This window comes from Oncorhynchus masou, chromosome 18 (assembly GCF_036934945.1).
Source record: "Oncorhynchus masou masou isolate Uvic2021 chromosome 18, UVic_Omas_1.1, whole genome shotgun sequence".
Classification (NCBI taxonomy): domain Eukaryota; kingdom Metazoa; phylum Chordata; class Actinopteri; order Salmoniformes; family Salmonidae; genus Oncorhynchus; species Oncorhynchus masou.
This window is the reverse complement of record NC_088229.1, coordinates 22,133,941-22,153,945: the sequence shown is the minus strand read 5'-3', so window position 1 is coordinate 22,153,945 and position 20,005 is coordinate 22,133,941. Positions and strand designations below refer to the sequence as shown.

General features: G+C 42.7%; 3 protein-coding genes across 9 annotated transcripts; 1 reads left to right on the top strand and 2 right to left on the bottom strand.

Annotated features, from left to right (window-relative positions):
* The first annotated feature begins 652 nt into the window (after positions 1 to 652).
* On the top strand, positions 653 to 4,449 carry LOC135504225 (probable G-protein coupled receptor 173). Its single transcript, XM_064922592.1, has 2 exons — positions 653 to 879; positions 2,162 to 4,449. Exon 2 carries the CDS (start codon positions 2,324 to 2,326, stop codon positions 3,524 to 3,526), a length of 1,203 nt encoding a protein of 400 aa, XP_064778664.1. The 5' UTR covers positions 653 to 879; positions 2,162 to 2,323; the 3' UTR covers positions 3,527 to 4,449.
* Positions 4,450 to 5,413: 964 nt separating this feature from the next.
* On the bottom strand, positions 5,414 to 11,711 carry LOC135504224 (histone-lysine N-methyltransferase SUV39H1-like). 4 transcript variants are annotated; one of them, XM_064922589.1, is made up of 7 exons: positions 11,522 to 11,711; positions 10,956 to 11,108; positions 10,220 to 10,552; positions 8,176 to 8,502; positions 7,841 to 7,987; positions 7,568 to 7,697; positions 5,414 to 7,323 (listed from the first exon to the last, which is right to left on the bottom strand). In XM_064922589.1, the coding sequence occupies exons 2-7, from the start codon at positions 11,052 to 11,054 to the stop codon at positions 6,959 to 6,961; spliced, it is 1,401 nt and encodes a 466-aa protein (XP_064778661.1). In that variant the 5' UTR covers positions 11,055 to 11,108; positions 11,522 to 11,711; the 3' UTR covers positions 5,414 to 6,958. The 4 variants fall into 4 exon arrangements, with proteins under 4 accessions (XP_064778661.1, XP_064778659.1, XP_064778663.1 ...); XM_064922587.1 differs by having other exon boundaries at positions 10,921 to 11,108; positions 11,522 to 11,709; XM_064922591.1 differs by lacking the exon at positions 10,956 to 11,108 and having other exon boundaries at positions 11,522 to 11,551.
* Positions 11,712 to 12,115: 404 nt separating this feature from the next.
* On the bottom strand, positions 12,116 to 19,195 carry LOC135504223 (WD repeat-containing protein 13-like). 4 transcript variants are annotated; one of them, XM_064922584.1, is made up of 10 exons: positions 19,174 to 19,195; positions 18,587 to 18,681; positions 18,008 to 18,239; positions 17,572 to 17,681; positions 17,276 to 17,406; positions 16,871 to 17,178; positions 16,492 to 16,672; positions 16,218 to 16,359; positions 15,102 to 15,220; positions 12,116 to 12,989 (listed from the first exon to the last, which is right to left on the bottom strand). In XM_064922584.1, the coding sequence occupies exons 2-10, from the start codon at positions 18,625 to 18,627 to the stop codon at positions 12,805 to 12,807; spliced, it is 1,449 nt and encodes a 482-aa protein (XP_064778656.1). In that variant the 5' UTR covers positions 18,628 to 18,681; positions 19,174 to 19,195; the 3' UTR covers positions 12,116 to 12,804. The 4 variants fall into 4 exon arrangements, with proteins under 4 accessions (XP_064778656.1, XP_064778655.1, XP_064778658.1 ...); XM_064922583.1 differs by lacking the exon at positions 19,174 to 19,195 and adding an exon at positions 18,992 to 19,167; XM_064922586.1 differs by lacking the exons at positions 18,008 to 18,239; positions 19,174 to 19,195 and adding an exon at positions 18,443 to 18,484 and having other exon boundaries at positions 18,587 to 18,633.
* Between the last annotated feature and the right edge of the window lie 810 nt (positions 19,196 to 20,005).

Genomic DNA, 20,005 nt, shown 5'->3' with positions numbered 1-20,005 from the left:
TCTCTCTCTCTCTCTCTCTCTCTCTCTCTCTCTCTCTCTCTCTCTCTCTCTCTCTCTCTCTCTCTCTCTCTCTCTCTCTCTCTCTCTCCTACGAATAGAACCGACGAACTCCGCGAATAGGCGAGCAGCATCCACACAAGCAGCCATTTAATTAATTGGATTACTTTAAAATCATTCATTTAAATACTCAACCTTTTTTAGTTTGACCGTAATGCGATAGGAATTCCAATAATTATAATTTTCAATATGCCAAATCAAATGCGGTCCGCTAGAATTAGGCAGACAAATGCAATGTGGACCTTCACCTGACAAAAAAAAAAAAAACAAAAACAGACTGGCTACAAATGACGGGGTTAATAAATGCACAGCGTTCACTTCTAAATAATAAAAATAGAGATTCATCGAGGTTACTTTGAAGACGGATGGATGGAAATGCATAAACAAGGAGCGTCAAGACGTTCGTCAAGGGAAACTCGATATTTCACCGCTATGAAAATCTTAGATCTGACGATATAGAGGAAGATAGGTTGTATTGCAGGCTACATAGAAGCTAGCCGCCTACGTGCTGCAACCTTTCCTAAATTGTCTTTAGACTATATATTTACCTCGACGTGACAATACATCCGAAGATCGTACAAATTACATGGAATGATGGACACGAAAATTGGACACAACCTTTGTCTGTGTGAAACTTATGTTTAAGAGGCTCAGTGAACATTAGGCTACCTGTGGCCGAATCGTATCATCGCTCAGAGGACAAACATAGCCTATCTTGAGTGTGGTCGTTTCAATATTGACTGAAGAATGTGTTAATATCAGTGTCAGTGCCGCCTCTCTGACTGAGGTTTCCCGCATCTTTACAAACCCCAGAAATCGAAGGTAAGTTATTTTTGTATATGAATCAAATTACCAAATGGAACATAATGATCCACCTGTTTATATCTCTTTCTCATGCTGGATGCTCACGGGGCATTACTTAAAACATATAAAAAGTATTGATTAAGTGATTTGAGTTAATGCAGAAATATGTTTCTAATCAAAGCTAGTCATTAGTAGCAAGGCCTATGATTAAGATTGCATAAATCCACAGTCTTATTTGGGATGAAAGCAGTATTGCAATAATCTTCCATTTATTTAGGCCTCCCTGCAGACCCAGCTCCAACAACAGGTGCGTCCTTATCGTTATATGAGTTGCCTGGGCGCGACGCTGTTCAGTGGCAGTGGTGCTGATAAACCTGCGATCAGTCCTTTGTTTTAATTCCCGCTGGTGTGGTGCTGTCCATGGTGCTAAATGTTTGAGTGCTGGCCACAACAATGAATTCCCGAAGGTCCGTTAGTTAGATTTCTTTATTGTACCTGCGGCTTCTAGAATTAAGTTACAACATGTTTGGGTTATGGTATTCTAATGTGCAAAAATATTATCTAGTTTCCTCTTCAATGTCCTGCATGCAATGTAAACATTTCCTTGCTATATTGGTATTACGTTTAGGCCTACATTGTTCATGGCCTATGTATTCAAATATTAGGGAATCGTTTATATTCTATGAAGTCAACAGGTTAATCAATCACTCTCAGATATACTCATAGAGCCACATCTGCTTCCCAACTCCTTTTGTTCAGCTGTAGGCCCAAATGGTAACTTTATTTCCATTTTACAGTGTCTTTTTAATCACATACAATCAATTTTAAGTACCCTTTTTTGGCACACACAATTTTCACATTTAGAATGTGAATTAGTTGCTCTATTGTGGTCTGTCTTATTGTACCTGATTGATTGTCCTCTGCTCCATCCCCTATACACCGCCATGCATGCACTCAAACACCTACACTCCTGAACAAAGTATGTGAGCGGTTGTATCTTAGCAACAGGCAAGGTAATTATTGAGAGCGCCAAGGAGCGGGCATGCTGGAGAACTGCTGATTTGATCCCAGCAATAGAAAGACAGGAAGGTGGAGATATCCTCACTGTTGCCCAACACACGTTTCTGGAAGCCATGTTTTAGTTTTCTTTGTTGTTTTTATGGATCCGAATCGGTCTGACAAAGGTATGAGCCAAGGCTGCCTGTTTTACAGATGATTGCTCTGGTAAATGTATAAATATGTTAGCTATGTCCTCCTGGAGTTAGTGTCAATGCACTGTCTTCTGTTTCTTTGTTCACAGGTGCTAAATGTAATGGAGACAAATGAGCCTGTTATGTAGAATGGATCCTCACATATCCCTGTAAGAGAAGGGACAAAGGAAGAAAACCCAGGACGGACGATAGGAGGGCTGCCGTGCCATAGGCGGAAGAGTGGCGACCCCTAGAATCATAGAGTTGAAGGCATGTCTAACCAGACCCAGATCTTTGGCATAGATGGCCCAGGGAGCCTGCTGGCAGTGTTGGCCTCACAGAGGGCCAGTAGTATTAGCAGCACCAGCAGTGAAGGAATCTCAGCTGCGGCCGTGTCCACCTATGTCAAGTTGGTGTTCCTGGGCCTGATCCTCTGTGTCAGCCTAGCAGGCAACCTGCTGGTGTCTCTGCTGGTCCTCCGAGACCGGGCCCTTCACAAGGCCCCCTATTTCTTCCTGCTGGACCTTTGCCTAGCTGATGTCATCCGTTCTGCTGCCTGCTTCCCCTTCGTGCTGGTGTCTGTCCACAACAGCTCAGCATGGACCTACAGTGCCTTCAGCTGTAAGCTGGTGGCCTTCCTAGCTGTGCTCTTCTGTTTTCACGCTGCCTTCATGCTGTTCTGTGTGGCTGTGACCCGCTACCTGGCCATCGCCCACCACCGCTTCTACGCCAAACGCATGACGGTCTGGACCTGCGCTGCCATCATCTGCATGGTCTGGACTTTGGCCATTGCCATGGCGTCTCCGCCTGTCTTTGACGTGGGGACGTACAAGTTCATTCAAGACGAAGACCAGTGCATTTTTGAGCATCGCTACCTTAAGACCAATGACACTCTGGGTTTCATGCTCATGCTGGCCATTGTGGTCCTGGCCACTCATGGTTTCTACACCAAACTCCTGCTGTTTGAATACAAGCACCGCAAGATGAAGCCTGTCCAGCTAATTCCAGCCATCAGCCAGAACTGGACCTTCCACGGCCCGGGTGCCACAGGTCAGGCAGCAGCCAACTGGATAGCAGGCTTTGGCCGAGGCCCAATGCCCCCCACCCTGCTGGGCATCAGGCAGACTTTGCACAACCAGCAGCAGCAACGCCTGCTGGGCATGGAGGAGGTCAGATCTGAGAGGAGGCTAGGCAGGATGTTCTACATCATCACTCTGCTCTTCCTGGTGCTCTGGGCTCCCTACATAGTGGCCTGTTTCTGGAGGGTGTTTGTCAAGTCCTGCTCCATCCCTCATAGGTACCTCTCCATCACAGTGTGGATGAGCTTCGCCCAAGCAGGAGTCAACCCTATCTTCTGCCTCCTGCTCAATGAGGACTTGAGGAAAGTGCTGAGGGCCCATCTGCCCACCTACAGCAGGACTAGACAACACCAACAGCTGCACCGCCATGAGCTGTTTGTGTTCACCATCACATGATACTACTGTATCGTGTGATGGGATGGGGGTGTTTTGTTTGTATCATACAGAAATGCCTATCTGACCTTTTTTTGTAAAGAGAATGTTTATCAGACGCTACTATTTTTGCAAATGTATTACGACTTTGTTTCATTTGTAATGTGCAGATGATGTGTGTGTGGAGACATGTAGTATGAGAAGCAGGTTTGTAGTAATACTAGTAATGAACATTCTCAGTAGATTATCTCATTAACATGTTAAAACGGATTTTCTTTAGTTCAATAGAGGGGATTGCAACGTCACCATAAATAGCAGGATATACTGTGTACAAAACTTTTGAGTTGCACTCCCCCATATTACCCTCAGAACAGTTTCAATTCGTCAGGGCATGGACTCTACAAGGTGTCGAAAGTGTTCCACCGGTATACTGGCCAATGTTGACTCCAATCCTTTCCACAGTTGTGTCAAGTTGGCTGGATGTCCTTCGGGTGGTGGACCATTCTTGATACACACGGGAATCTGTTGACCATTAAAAAAAACAGCAGCATTGCAGTTCTTGACACATACAAACTGGTGTGCCTGGCACTTACTACCATACCCCGTTCAAAAGGCACTTCAATTGTTTTTTCTTTTACTACCATACCCCTCAATGGCACACATACACAATCGAGGTCTCAATTGTCTCAAGGCTTAAAAATCCTTCTTTAACCTGTCTCCTCCACTTCATCTACCTTGATTGAAGCGGATTTAACAAGTGATATCAATAAGGGATCATTGCTTTCACATGTATTCAACCGGTCAGTCTAGGAAAACCTGCTCTTTCCATGATATGTTTTGTACACTCAGTGTAGGTTATGATCAACTGCAGTCTAGACTGGAAATAATCTCATGTGCATTGGAACAAGATCCATTTGATTTTGTAGTTTATTTTACCATCAGGGAATGTTTGAAATTCAGTGTTAATTATTTCTGACTTGAAACCTCTACAGGATCGGCGGGTCCCCCGCGGGACGGTTGAGCTAACGTAGGCTAATGCAATTACCATAAGGTTGTAAGTAACAAGATTATTTCCCAGGACATAGACATATCTGATATTGGCAGAAAGCTTAAATTATTGTTAATCTAACGGCACTGTGTAATTTACAGTAGCTATTACAGTGAAATAATACCATGCTATTGTTTGAGGAGAGAGCACAGTTATGAACTTGAAAATGTATTAATAAACCAATTAGGCACATTTGGGCAGTCTTGATACAAAAGTTTGAAAATAAATGCAATGGTTCATTGGATCAGTCTAGAACTTTGCACGCACACACAAATCTAAATTGCAGCTGGAATAATACATTAAGGCCTTTCTCTTGTATTTCAAAAGCCATGGTGCAAACAAAATACAAAATAAGCATGTTTTTTTCTTCATATTATCTATTACCAGATCTAATGTGTTATAGTCTCCTACATTCATTTCACATTTCCACAAACATCAAAGTGTTTCCTTTCAAAAAGTATCAAGAATATGCATATCCTTGCTTCAGGTCCTGAGCTACAGGCAGTTAGATTTGGGTATGTCATTTTAGGCAAAAAAAAAAACTAAAACTGAGAAGTGAACTGGGGTTGAAGATTAGGGGCCTGGCATTCTTTTGTAATATATTCTCTTGTAGAGCATTTGAAGTGGCAGTTGTTTTTCCACTCACCAATAAAGTCTACTTTTGATGCATTTTGATCTGGCTTCTGAGTGCTGACTTCAAGTTTCAATAGGACCCATATCCTTAGCAATTAAAGAAAGAAAAACAACTTGAGCTCAACATTCAGTGGGTATAATAAAATATTAATTTAGCTAGTTTTACTCTTAAAAATAAAAAGGAAATTTATTTACAGAAAGATCTGGACCAAGATGAGTAGCATGCTCAATATACAGTGTAGCTTTGGCAACTGAATGACATCCTTTATGGAATGTCTGGTCAAATTACATGACTGGAACGCACACTGGGAAGAGTTCCCGACAATTGGAATGTGGCCTTTGTAACATATTGCAACCTCAATGAAAAAAAAGTTTGGGGTTACTTAGAAATATCCTTGTTTTTGAAAGAAATGCACATTTCGTCCATTAAAATAACATCAAATGGATCAGAAATACAGTGTAGACATGATTAATGTTGTAATTGACTATTATAACTGGAAATGGCTGATTTTTTATGGAATATCTACATAGGTGTACACAGGCCCATTATCAGCAACCATAATCTTGTATTCCAATGACACGTTGTGTTTGCTAATCCAAGTTATCATTTTGAAAGACTAATTGATCATTAGAAAACCCTTTCTCAATTATGTTAGCACAGCTGAAAACAGTTGGGCTGATTAAAGAAGCAATAAAACTGGCCTTCTTTAGACTAGTAGAGTATCTGGAGCATCAGCATTTGTGGGTTCAATTACAGGCTCAAAATGGCCAGAAACAAAGGACTTTCTTCTGAAACTAGTCTATTCTTGTTCTGAGAAATGAAGGCTATTCCATGCTAGAAATTGCCAAGAAACTTAAGATCTCGTATAACACTGTGTACGACTCCCTTCATAATCTTAATCTTTTCTTCTTATTGGCCAGTCTGAGATGTCTTTTTGTTTGCAACTATGCCTAGAAGGCCAGCATCTCAGAGTCGCCTCTTCACTGTTGACATTGATACTGGTGTTTTGCAGGTACTATTTGGTGAAGCTGCCAGTTGAGGACTTGTGAGGCATCTGTTTCTCAAACTAGACACTAATGTGCTTATCTTCTTGCTCAGTTGTGCACCGGGGCCTCCCACTTCTATTCTGGTTAGAGTCCGTTTGCGCTGTTCTGTGAAGGGAGTAGTACACAGCGCTGTACGAGAGCTCCAGTTTCTTGGCAATTTCTCGCATGGAATAGCCTTAATTTCTCAGCACAAGAATGAACTGACGAGTTTCAGAAGAAAGTCCTTTGTTTCTGGCCATTTTGAGCCTGTAATCAAACCCACAAATGCTGATGCTCCAGATACTCTACTAGTCTAAAGGAGGCCAGTTGTATGGCTTCTTTAATCAGACCAACCGCTTTCAGCTGTGCTAACATAATTGAGAAAGGGTTTTCTAATGATCAATTAGTGGACAAAAGTGATTTTCTTTCAAAAACAAGAACATTTCTAAGTGACCCCAAACTTTTGAAAGGTAGTGTACATTCAATGAGATCGGATAGCAAACAATTTAGATTTGAGTGTTATATACTAAAACCACATCTTTTTTTTTTTTTTTTTTTTTTTTTTTTTTTTTTAAACATGTAAGAAACAAATAAATGATGCCCCAAACACTAATGAATAGTTTATGATCAAATAGGGCAAAATATTCACAGACATCATAGTATACATTTAAAATGTCAGAAATAAATTTGAATTGTCATGATGACAATCCTGGAAAAGTCAAATGTATAAATGTGTCCTTGCTGCAACCCTAAAACAAGTACCCCCTGCAATTGTCTGTCCCACACTTGCACTCCATGCGCGCTCGTTTTTTGGGTGATCCAGCCATGAGAGGATCCTTTTTGGGTGATCCAATCGTGAGAGGATCCTTTTTGGGTGATCCAATCGTGAGAGGATCCTTTTTGGGTGATCCAATCGTGAGAGGATCCTTTTTGGGTGATCCAATCATGAGAGGATCCTTTTTGGGTGATCCAATCATGAGAGGATCCTTTTTGGGTGATCCAATCATGAGAGGATCCTTTTTGGGTGATCCAGTCACGAGAGAAGCCTTTTTGGGTGAAATAGTCATGCTGAAATTGGAGTCCATCTTTGTACTCTCCACATCTATTGGATCAACTAGAAAAAGAACAGAAGACAGACCAAATTATAGATTGTGTTATCTTGAAACAGGTTGCTCTATGACCTAAATGGGTGGTCCTTAGTCTTACCCTGAGTCCTTTCCATCTGCTCTATATCAGGCATATGAATTCCTACTCCATTTTGTATCCTCTCAAAAATGCAGTTCTTCACTGTATTTCCATATCTTTAATTTCAGTGATCTTAGGATCTGTGGAGATATGATATATCAGATGAAACCTACTCTGCATATTGTAGTCGAAGGTGAGCTCTTCCCCAGCGCTGATAGCACGGTTTGAGAAGAAAGCCAGACGTGGCAGTCGCTCATCCAGGTTGTCTATGAATACGTTATACACCTGCAGGTTAGGGTTGCACTGTGGGATAGAGGTAGGAAAGGTGAAGATGATTTTTTATCTATTTTTAGGACACTCAAACATAGGCTAGATTGGAATTTCTCTGTGATAAGGCTATGTACTTGTGCCTACAAACGGCAATAAATGGAACTTGAACTACTCACACTGTGGTTGATGAAGTGGGATACATTTCCATAGTGAGCAGCATCAATAGTGTACTCATCCTCCACATAGTCCAGATCAAACAGGTACGTTGCTCCCTGTCTGTCATAGACCTGACCCCGCCTCTCTGCCTCCTCTGTAGTGATGATCTGGATGGGACACAGAACAGCCAATCACAAGAGAGAACCACCCTACACTATAACACAGCCAGGATACACCAAGTCCTGAATGAGATGAAGTCTACGAGTTAGTATGTTGATGTTCGCTTGTCAAATGTTACTGATAATAGAAACCGAGCACCAAATATGTGGTCTCTATAATCAGTTGTCTTATTTACCTCTCCAACATACTCCATGACAAAGGAATGCTTTCTGATACGCTCAGAGGTCCGTACTCCCCACCCCCGCCCGTTGTCTGTTTTGAAGATGCAGAGGATATGTTGGATACCTCTCTGTACCACTCTGTTGGGGCAGTTTGGTCCACAGCGACACATATTGTTGCACTCATAGATGGGCTCCCCAGGCTTAACCTTCACCTGCCCACACTCGTTGTAGGCAAAGCCATGTCCCGACACTCCTGGGCAGCAACCACCCACAGGGTTCTCCAAACAGTTGGTGCACTCACACCCCACTGCCATCGTCATCATCGAAATGCCCTCACCCACCTAGGAAAAAAGCTTTGATTTCTATATACACTACCGGGCAAAAGTTTTAGAACACCTACTCATTCAAGGGTTTTTCTTTATTTAAAACTTTTTTCTACATTATAGAATAATAGTAAAGATATTTAAACTATAAAATAACACATATGGAATCATGGAGTAACCATAAAGTGTAAAAAAAAAATCAAAATTTATTTTAGATTCTTCAAATAGCCATCCTTTGCCTTGGTGACAGCTTTGCACACTCTTGGCATTCTCTCAACAAGCTTCACCTGGAATGCATTTCCAATAGTCTTGAAGGAGTTCCCACATATGCGGAGCACTTGTTGGCTGAATTTCCTGCACTCTGCGGTCCAACTAATCCCAAACCATCTCAGTTTGGTTCAGGACGGGGGATTGTGGAGGCCAGGTCATCTGATACAGCATGCCATCACTTTCCTTCTTGGTCAAATAGCCCTTACACAGCCCAGAGGTGTGTTGCGTCATTGTCCTGTTGAAAAACAAACGATAGTGGGACTAAGTGCAAACCAGATGGAATTGCGTATCGCTGCAGAACGCTGTGGTAGTCATGCTGGTTAAGAGTGCCTTGAATTATAAATAAATCATACAGTGTCACCAGCAAAGCACCCCCACACAATCACACCTTCTCCTCCATGCTTCATGGTGGGAACTACGCATGCGGAGATCAGTTCACCCATACGCATGCGGAGATCTGTTCACCCATACCGTGTCTCACAAAGACAAGGCAGTTGGAACAAAAAAACTCAAATTTGGACTCCAGACCAAAGAACAACATTTCCACCAGTCTAATGTCCATTGCTCATGTTTGTTGGCCCAAGCAAGTCTCTTCTTATTATTGGTGTTCTTTAGTAGTGGTGGTTTCTTTGCAGCAATTTGACCATGAAGGCCTGATTCACACAGTCTCCTCTGAACAGTAGATGTTGGATGTGTCTGTTACTTGAAATCTGTGAAGCATTTATTTGAACTGCAATTTCAGAGGCTGGTAACTAATGAACTTATCCTCTGCAGCAGAGGTAACTCTGGGTCTTCCATTCCTGTGGTGATCCTCATGAGAGCCAGTTTCATCACAGTGCTTGATGGTTTTTGTAACTGCACATGAAACGTTCAAAGTTCTTGACATTTTCCAGATTACTTTAAGACATGAATGTCAGTCAATGATGGACTGTCGTTTCTCTTTGCTTATTTGAGCTGTTCTTGTCATAATATGGACTTGGTCTTTAACCAAAAAGGGCTGTATACACCCCCTACCTTATCACAACACAACTGATTGGCTCAAACACATTAAGAAGGAAAGAAAATTTACAAATTAACTTTTAAGAAAGCACACCTGTTAATTGAAATCCATTCCACGTGACTACCTGATGAAGCTGGTTAAGAGAATGCCAAGAGTGTGCAAAGCTGTCATCAAGGCAAAGGGGGGCTATTTAAATAATCTCAAATAAACACTATTTTGGTTACTACACGATTCCATATGTGTTATTGCATAGTTTTGATGTCCTCACTATTATTCTACAATGTAGAAAATAGTAAAAAATAAATTAAAACCCTTGAATGAGTAGGTGTTCTAAAACTTTTGACCGGTAGCGTATATTTGTACTCTATTGCTGATGCATAATACCGCAGGCATAAAGAGGGCAACATCACTAGTTGAAACATGTCATTGATACAAAGTACTGGTGATATACAAGCCCTTGCACACCTTGTAGTTGTTGATGTAGGTGAAGTTATTCGGAGGGCCCTCCAAGTCCACACGGTTGCGGACCAGGATGCGTTTGGTGAGGCCTCCAACACTGTTGATCTGGGCCTCCCACCTCTGCAGGCTCTGCCTATGCCTGGCCCTCTGCTCCAGGTAAGAGGACAGCTCTGTTTCAAACCGGTTGGGGACTACAGTCTTTTTCTGTCTCTGCAGCTCCAGGAAGACATCGTCCCAGAACTGACGTAGAAGCTCCACACACCGCAGGTTTTTCCTCGGCTCCCAGGTGTTCATGTGATCTGGTTGACCCTTCCATTTAACCAAGTAGAACTCTTGCTCCTAGGAAGAAAAACAGCAGTTGAAAGGAGTCATACTGAACTCAGGCGCCCCTATGACAAGGTAGACAAAGATCACTTTAGACGTCCAATTGTACACAAGGCCAACAGAAATGTGACTTCCGGCTTTATCCCAACCCCTCCGAAAGACACACATACACATACAGGTTGGAGGTTGGAGCAGGGGAGCAGTTCTCTCTCTCTCTCAAGTACAGATGGATGCTTTCAGTGACAGCACCACATCAGTTAAGAACTGAAAAGAACAAGTTCATGTTGCCTGTGATGTCCGTCAGAGTATAGCACTGCAAGCTGGATCAATTGAATATCTAGCTACCAAAATCAATCCAAAGTTTAGCTAGAACTTGTTCTAACCTTTGGTACTCCTGTGGCATTGGCTGTCTTCCTACCAGGAACAAGTGTCCTCTTGTAGTCACATAGGTACTCCACTTCGAAGTTGTGCATTTGTTTCCTGTTGACCCCCAGATCCAAGCACACAATCCCTTCATGACGACAGAGTGCCTGCAAATGGCTCGTTGTCACTTTACATACAACTTGGCACCCTGCAGTGAGTGACAAGCCAGTTAATTAACGTTAGCTAATGTTACACAAAGAACACAACTGTGGTCGCTTCGATCAACAACTATCATAACTCCATTTAGTTATCAACATGTTCAACATTATGTGCATAACGTTAAGTAGCAAGGTTGCTAACTATTTAAAATGTGATAGCAGATATAGTCACTATTGTTTATCAATGAAAATCAAACAATCAGCATGGCATAGCTACGACCATTGATTGCGAAATAGCCACAGTAGCTGGCTAAATTCGACAAATATCTCAAACTGTGGTGCATCATCATTTCGCTAATCAACTCCGCGTTATATGGTATTTCTTTTTAAAGCATGATTGTCGTATAACCGCTATTGTTACGGAAGGAAAGTAAGCAAAATCCAACATTTTCCCTAGAATTACCTTTTAAATCTTCCTCCATGTTTACTCCACCGCCAAAATCCCAGGAAGTCTAACTAGCCAATGGTTGGATCCGATTATAGAATGACAGGCAGCTCAAATGACCAATAGACTTCTAGCGCACGTGTGGAAAAACATAAACATTTAAACTTTGCGACAGAGCAATAGTAATGGCGTCTTTTTTGTAGGCACAAACTCTGCCATGGTTCTTTGGACAAAGCCTATAGGAAAATGTAGTTTTTGTAGGGTTTTAGGATAAACGCGGAAAATAAGGTCTATGGTAAAAACAGGCGTAGAGCGCTTTAACGTGTTGTTCCATGAGATCATTTTAATCAGCGAACGTATTTTTTTGTGAATTTTGAAGCATTTATGTAATCAGAAAAAGCACAAAGGCTTCATAATGGTCAAGTTACCTGATATCTAATAGAGCAAAACGTGTAAGTGCTCCTAAACCTGTCTTAACCTCACACCTTATTTTCGTTCTTCCCAAAACCCTATTCTTTCCCCCTTTGTAATGGTTGTATGATCCAGAGGTAACACATTTCCTTTTTAACTACAAGCTGGCTAGCTCTATTGTAACACTAACACTCAACTCTGTGAGATGTACAGTGGCTACTTTATTCAGTATGTGCATATCATAAATATATTATATTTCTTTGCAACCATGACATTAAAATGACACCACAGGCACATACAAACACACAAATTCTCAAACACACAAGGTGTTCTTTGAGTTTCCATCAAGTTTTTGTTGTTGTTGGGTTAAATATATACACACACAGTAGTTATTCCAATACACACACAGTAGTTATTCCAACATGTCAGTACTGATTTCTATGATGGGTTCTTGATAGAAAGCCATGCACATCAGTAGAACAATAAACATGGGAATGATTGAAGGAAAATGGGCAACTTTAAAGGAAGGCTGTCATTTAATACTACTGTATTGCATTTTGCTATATTAATGCTTTACAATAAGTAGTTAGCACTATTACAGGTCCTACTTGACACATGCAAACCTCCCAAGACCCTCAGTGAGGAGCAGTGCTCCCTTTTACGTTGAAAACCTAGACAGGGATTCAATTAGATCGCACTTAGTTGACTATATTTAAAAAGGCTATTTTTCTGCGTTCGCGGGGACCACACTCACAGTAACCACTAAATCCCAGCCTTAAAAACACATTTATCCTTTCCCTGCCCCTTGTATTTAGCATTCTAGTGATTGGATGGTTCAAAGTGGTAGTTGCTTTTTTTGTAGTGCATGGAAGGAAGCTTTTGGTGGTTGGTCACTTCTGCTCCCGCCTCCAGATGATAACCATGCCAGTGGAGTCTGCAGAAGCCAGCAAGCTCTCGTCACAGTTGAAGCTGACATCCAGTACTGGGCCACCGTGACCCTGCAGCTTGTTGACTATGGCCTTAGTGTTGCGTTCCACATCGAAGAAGTAGACACAGGCATCCTCACTGCCAGTCACTGGGATACAGAGTGGAGAAAAGGTGTGGAAAGGAAGAGAAAAATAGGGAAGAGAGAGAATACTTGTGAAAATCAATCTTATAAACAAAGTTTCCTCTAAACTGCACGCCGGGTAGGCAAACTGTTGTGAATTTTAAACCATGTCATGTGTCTGAAGGTACAAACTCTGCCTTCCAGGTGGGCCCAGAGAGCAAATCAAGTGCACTATAGGCCTACCGCTGGGCAATCGGATGGTTCAGATTACCATGTCTGCAGTAACGTAGCAGACATAAAAGAAAGCTACAGCAAAGTTGATTCTGTGAGATTTCAAAACGTTAAAAGAGATGATTAGTGAGATACGGTCAACAAATACAGCAAAGAGCTCCTGTTTTTGTTTGTGAGTTAATTTTGAAGTTTGGCTTATAAAAGTGTTGAATACATAAAAGTATACGTTCTTCCCATTTCCACTCAGTGCTACAACAAGCAGTCCAGCAGTAACACTGGGCCAATTGTGCGTCTCCCAATTGCGGCCGGTTGTGATACAGCCTGGAGTCGTCTGTATCACCTTAAACCACTGGGCCACTCGGGAGCCCATCTTCCAAAGAATGAGTAGGAAAACGTATCTATAGGCTTGCCTTGATATTATTAGCGGCTTGGGTCTTTATTAATATAGAAGAACATTTCACTTTCTCTGTTCATGGAGTAACATGAATTTGTGCATGAGGCAGAAATAATGCAGTGCGACTCGAGTTTCCACATCAGCTGGAAGACGGTGTGCCTTTTTGGTCAATGTCAGTGGAGGAAAGGGAGAGAGGAGGGATGTTGAGAGGTGGACCCGCAGTCTGCTGCTCTCTCCCTCCACTGAGACAGACCATCAGATGCAGGCACCATCAGCCAAGTCAAATTAAAATAAAAAGCAAATTATTTAAATGTATGCTCACTCAGCTGTGCCTCACAAGTAACACAACAGCAGATCTACTTTCGGAGTGATCATATAGCCTAGCTAAAAATATGGAAATATAATTTACAAAAATGTCCCGAACAACAATGCATAAGCCACTTTCAATGCAACACATTTTATTGTAGGAATAATGCATTGGGGTAGGACTCTATTGCACTGACACGCACTACTCAGCCTGAACGGCATAAACAACTAGAGCTGCAGTAGGCCTATATGCAAATAAACCATTGCCATATATGGATCTGTGCCATTTACTTTGAACTGAACTGTGTTTATAGCATGAGCGGTCATGAGTAGATGCACTTGCTTAGAGATCAAAGCAAGAGGTGCATGGAGCCCTGTGTTCACATTTTGTTCATGTCCTTTGCTAGTTAGTGAATTATTAGCCCAGTTATAGATCATTTGTAGTCAGCAAAAGTGGAGTGATTGCTTCAAGAGAGCAGAAAACATCTTTGAAAAGCCAGTCCGGTAAAGTGGCAGTGTTGTATTTTGAGACAGGGTTGAACAAGCTAAGTAGCCAATATGCAGAGGGTAGTATAATTTGTTTGATTCTCTGTAAAAATGGTATGGGAATAATAATGCATTTTATTTTGTAAAGTGGTTTCTTGCATAAAAGAAAACATTTTCAGTCAGCTCCTTGTCTGAAGGACAAGTGGATTAACAGGTTACTGTCAAGCCCTGCATGTTTTTTCCAAGTCTCATGGAATGTAGGCCTACATTGAACACCACACAGTGGCTGCTACTGTAGTCTGAATGATAAAACAGCTATTTCCATGTTAAAATGTTATGGGATGCTTTTCCCCATAGTTTTGATGGTATACATTATGATCAAATAGCCACAGAAACCTGCATGGCCACTATTCAAACTGTAACTTAAAGTGGGAACAGCCTCAATGTTCACAGTAAACGCATGCTGGAAATTGCACAGAATTCAGCAGACCTGAAATTTGCTCAGTGCCGAAACAAATTAGAGGGAACATTGCTTTTAACTGATTGTTATGACCTGCTATAACTGAGTGAAGATGGTTACATATAGTAACTACACTATGGCTTCAGTGAATTGATGTACCGGCAACCAGTACACAATCAATGTTCTTAAGTGTGGTGCACTTTCATTTATCCCATTTATAGCAGATAGAGTGAAAGTCAGAGTAAGGCTGAAGGGCTCATACCAACACAGGCGCCCTGTCTGAAGGACATGAGAGGGCAGAAGATGCTGTGAAGGGGCTGAGAGCCATGCTTGATGGGGAAGCTCCTCTTAAGCTGCAGAGTGCCTTCATTATCCACCACTCTATAAAGACGAGAGGAACAGAGAACCAGTCAAACTCAACTCAGCATGCAATGTGCAGAGTGGATCATGCTCTCCTTGTTCAAATCAACAGCACACAGTACATGAATGATATAACATACACACATTCCAGGGCACGACACAGTTAATCAAGCTATACTGACCAAAAATATAAACGTAACATGTAAATTGTTGGTCACATGTTTTATGAACTGAAATCAAATATCCCAGAAATGTTCCATATGCACAGAAAGCTTATTACTCTCAAATGTTGTGAAGAAATTTGTTTAAATCCCTGTTAGTGAGCATGTCTTTGCCAAGATATTCACAGGCGTGGCATATCAAGAAGCTAATTAAACAGCATGATTATAAAAGTGCACCTTGTGCTGGGGACAATAAAAGGCCACTCTAAAATGTGCAGTTTTGTCACACAACACAAAGCCACAGGTGTCTCAAGTTGAGGGAGCATGCAATTGGCATGCTGACCGCAGTAATTTCCAACAGAGCTGTTGTCAGAGAATTTAATATTAATTTCTCTACCATAAGCGTCTCCAACTTCGTTTTAGAGAATTTTGCAGTACATCCAACCAGCCTCACAACCTCAAACCACGTGTAACCATGCCTGCCCAGGACCTCCACATCCGTCTTTTTCACCTGCGGGATCGTCTGATCAGCTACCCGGACTGCTGATGAAACTGAGGATTTTTATTTATATATATATTCATTCTGATTGTCTGGGCCTTGCTCCCCAGTGGGTGAGCCTATGCACTCACAGGCCCATTCATGGCTTTGCCCCTGCCCACTCATGTGAAATCTATAGATTGGGACCTAATTAAATAATTTCAATTGACTGATTTCCTTATATGAACTGTTACTCAGTAAGGTCGTTGAAATTGTTGCATGTGGCATTTATATATTTTTTGTTCAGTATATGTATACTGAACAAAAGCATTAAGGAGCTAATGGAGCACGAGTAGTTCTCTGGCTCTCTCTGACAGACCTGTAGAGTAGCAGTTTGTTGACACAGGCATTTATCAGCAGGGAGGGGTCTCGAGCCTCTCTACTGATCCAGGAGCGGGCAGATATGCTGCAGATTGGGCTGCCCTCACTCACCACAAGCCGCTTGGCTTTGGTCAGCTTCCCTATGAGTTGAAATTCAGAGTTGTCACACACACAACACTTGTCTGTCCCATACTTGTGGCCTAGCACTTTGGGTTTCATTAATACAATTATTATGAATGAATCAAAAGTAGGCATGTTTTTCCTCAGTATACCTGTGGCCATGTCAAACAGGAAGGAGAAGACGCTGCCCCTGTCGTCCCCGGCCCAAAGGATCCTCCCAGGGGCATCAAAGGACATAGACAGTACCCGTCCCGTCAGCTTACTGGAACCCCCCTTCACCTTCTTCCCAGTGGAGATGTTCACCACCTGCAGGAGGTGCTTACTGTTCCCTACCTGAACAGAAGTCAGAGTGAGCATTGGTAAAGGTCAGGAAAGCCATAAGGAAGAGAGTTTGGTCATTGTAGGGACAGCTAGCATACCACTAAGAATAAAGCAATGTATTGGCCTTGGCCATGTATTCTAAGTGATATGCTAGTGTGGATATTGTGTGGGTATGAGTTAAACTTTGTCTGAGCTTCTACTATGACTCACCACTGTGAGGTTGTTATTCATGGGCTGGAAGGTGCAGCAAAGCAGTTCGCTAGCTTCCGGGTCTCTGACCTCACGGATACACCTCCCATCCTCCGTGTTCCAAATACGCAGTGTTCCATCCTTTGATGTTGACACGATGACGTCGTTGCTAAGGGACCAAGCAAAGTCGGTGACGGGACCTGCATGACCCTTCAGGACGACCTTCACACTGGGCGGGGACGGGGACAGGATCATGATGGACAGGGTGCCGTCCAATGAGCAGCAGGCTAGGAGGTGCTTGTCATCATTAGCAAACTGCAGCCGTGGAACTAGAAAGGAGGGAACCCAACACAGTCTGAGAATAAGACACAGAAATACTCTCTCCATGCACTGATCTTGCCATCACATACTGTACTTTCCACTCACCTGCAGAGTCCACATGTTGGTCGAATATGTGGTGCATGCCAGCAAAAGCATAGTTCTCGCTCAGAGTGGTGTCCCCAGCCATGGCACGGCTAGCTTCCGCCACAGAGGTTGGCACCAAGGCACCTGGGGTCCTGCACACCCACATTATCAATCAGGGAGAATAATTTATTACAAATCGGACCATCACTCAAGGAAATTCTGTGCTAATAAAGATAAAAAACAATGCAGTGTTTCAAAAGCAGAAACTAAAATATGAATGGGGTCAGTAGGGTTGAGCAAGAGGTTCCTGGGGTTACCTCTCATCATAGACTGCCCTGTTCATCTGGGCCTGAAGCTGGTAGGAGCCTCTGCTCACAGATCGACGGTGACCACGAGCCCCCTGAGCACGGGGGTCCTCCTCAAAATCCTGTCAAGAAAGAGGGAAGTAGAGAAGGAGAAATAGGTAGATAGAAAACCATAAGTAGTGAGTGAGGAACTTGCTGTCCATATAAAAAACAAATAATCTTAGCCAGAGACAAAAGTAGGCCTATATGAACTCACCAACTCTTTGAAATCCATCTATTCCTCCCAACTAAAGTGGTCAGTTTAGTGTGCCTACTACGCATCCTTATTAGTGTCAGTTACGCCATCTGTCTGCCTCCAACCATCTCAACTGACCTAATGTGTATTGACAATAGCCTATTGTCTTTGTCTGCCTCTCTCTTTCCCTCTGCTCCTTGCTCTCAGTCTAACCTCCATGCGGTCCAGTGTGGTGCGGGAGCTGCGCACACTGCTGGCCCTGAAGCTGCTCTGCTCAGACAGGGGCCCGTAGCGCAGGGCTAGCAGCTGGCTGCGCAGCCTCAGGTAATGCCTGCGCAGCCCCGGCTCAAAGCCACACTTGGCATTTTCCCTGAGTAGCTGGCTGCGCCGCCGGATGTATTGCGTGCGGAACTGTGGGAACGTAGGCGTGCGGTATGCATTGTACCTGTGAAAGGGATCGGGGGAAGTGAGAGAGACAAACAATTCCTTAGATTATTTTTTGCCTGGACAGCAGACTGCTGTATAAGCTCTACATAACATGGAGTCATTCATTATTCAAGTATCACTTTTTACTAATACAAACAGCAGTTAAATTACAATCAAGGTGCTTGGCAAGCCTGGTTTAACCAGACTGACTTCTGCACTCACCATTGTTTCAGCAGCGGTCAGTCTGATTTATCCAGGCTAGCCCTAGACAGCAATCAACGCAAGATGTGTATCAGTAAACGTATTTGTATCAGTACTGAGGCCACCAGGCAATGCCATGCCACCAGTTTATTGAATGAGTCTTACCTTGCGTCCACTGCCAACACCTGCTGCCAAACTGCAGCCATTCCGCAAACAGTCAAGGTAGAGGGGAAGCCACGGCCAGGGCAGATGTCAGCTATCTATAAACACATAAACATCATACCTATATAAATGGTAGGGGAGTAGGCTACACGATGGCTAATAATTTTCGCCTCCAGAGTCCAGACGGTCGAGTTATTGGCTGGTACAGAACACTGCCAGCTAGATCAACATTAATCAAGCGATAAATGTCTCAAAGACAGTGACAAAGAAAGCCTGCATTGGGCAGTGTAGTGTGTTCAGAGGGTCGCTAGTTACTAAGTCATAGTCAGCTAGCTAGCAACAGACGCCATCATCAGATGGAGCCTGCTAGCTTTGACAGTGAGAAAGAAAACGGCGTTAACTAGCTACCTTGCTAGCCATGTCTTTGAGACATAATTGGACGCCCAGCTCTCAAATGTTACTTAGCAAACTGATTTTGTTTAATTCTCTAAATGCAATTCAAACCACATCATTTTCCATTACGTGTGTAAATAAAGACGTCGAATAAAACGTCAGCAACAGCTTATCTACCCACCAACCGACCAACCTACCTTCCTATCTTCCTTCCTTAGCTTCTTGCCATCGATGTCATTGGTCAAACTGTTGAATCATATGACACTATTGATCCCGCCCACGTGTGCAGCTACGCTGACTTGGTACAACATGTTTGATGCAGCTTTATGTTTAAACCTAATCAATATGATTTACAAATCAAATAATATGTACGTGCACCAAAGATGTACGCAGAGTTTGTACAGTCTTTGATGAGCCAGGAAACTATGGCAACTATGGCGTATTCCTAAAGAAATACACTGTCCCTAATAATGATAAACAACGACAATGAACTGTTGCAATGTAATGACGCTCTGTTGGAAACAATCTTGCCAATGTTCACTCATATTAATAATTTAACGAAACACGGTTGAGGACATCAACTGCCTGGTTTGAATGTAGTTGCAACATTTAGAAACTTTTAGAAATCACATTTGGAAATAAAACAATATATCAAGGCAATCATCAGCTTTGAAAACGTCTTGCAAGATAGGCAAGAGAGATTATGCCAACTCATACCTTACACAACTCACACACGCGCACATGCACATGTACGCGCGTATCCACACACACATATAGTCTATGATGAAAACTCTTTATTGTTGTTGTACTTGAGAACAATTAGATCTACAGCGCATTGTCCATACAATGATGGGATTATGAGTTTGGGTCGCACGTTCAGACGTTTCGCCTGCGCTCATCAAAGGCCAGAAGGACCGTGTCCCTCTCGCGCAGCTGACGGGGCTCTTTGACTGTTCACCGCGCTTTTCCCGGAAAGGGCTCTGGTGACTGGACCATTCAGGAGCCGGAGCAATAAATGAGCGCGTTGGA

Coding starts and splice junctions, on each gene's coding strand:
- LOC135504224 (XM_064922587.1), bottom strand. Junction 7,988..8,175: donor TCATGGAGTATGTTGGAGAG/GTAAATAAGACA, acceptor TGTCCCATCCAG/ATCATCACTACAGAGGAGGC. Junction 7,324..7,567: donor CTTCGACTACAATATGCAGA/GTAGGTTTCATC, acceptor TTCTTTTTCTAG/TTGATCCAATAGATGTGGAG.
- LOC135504225 (XM_064922592.1), top strand. CDS start 2,324: ATGTCTAACCAGACCCAGATCTTTGGCATAGATGGCCCAGGGAGCCTG.
- LOC135504223 (XM_064922583.1), bottom strand. Junction 17,179..17,275: donor CCAACATGTGGACTCTGCAG/GTGAGTGGAAAG, acceptor CCTCCTTTCTAG/TTCCACGGCTGCAGTTTGCT. Junction 12,990..15,101: donor CAGACAGGGCGCCTGTGTTG/GTATGAGCCCTT, acceptor TCTGTATCCCAG/TGACTGGCAGTGAGGATGCC.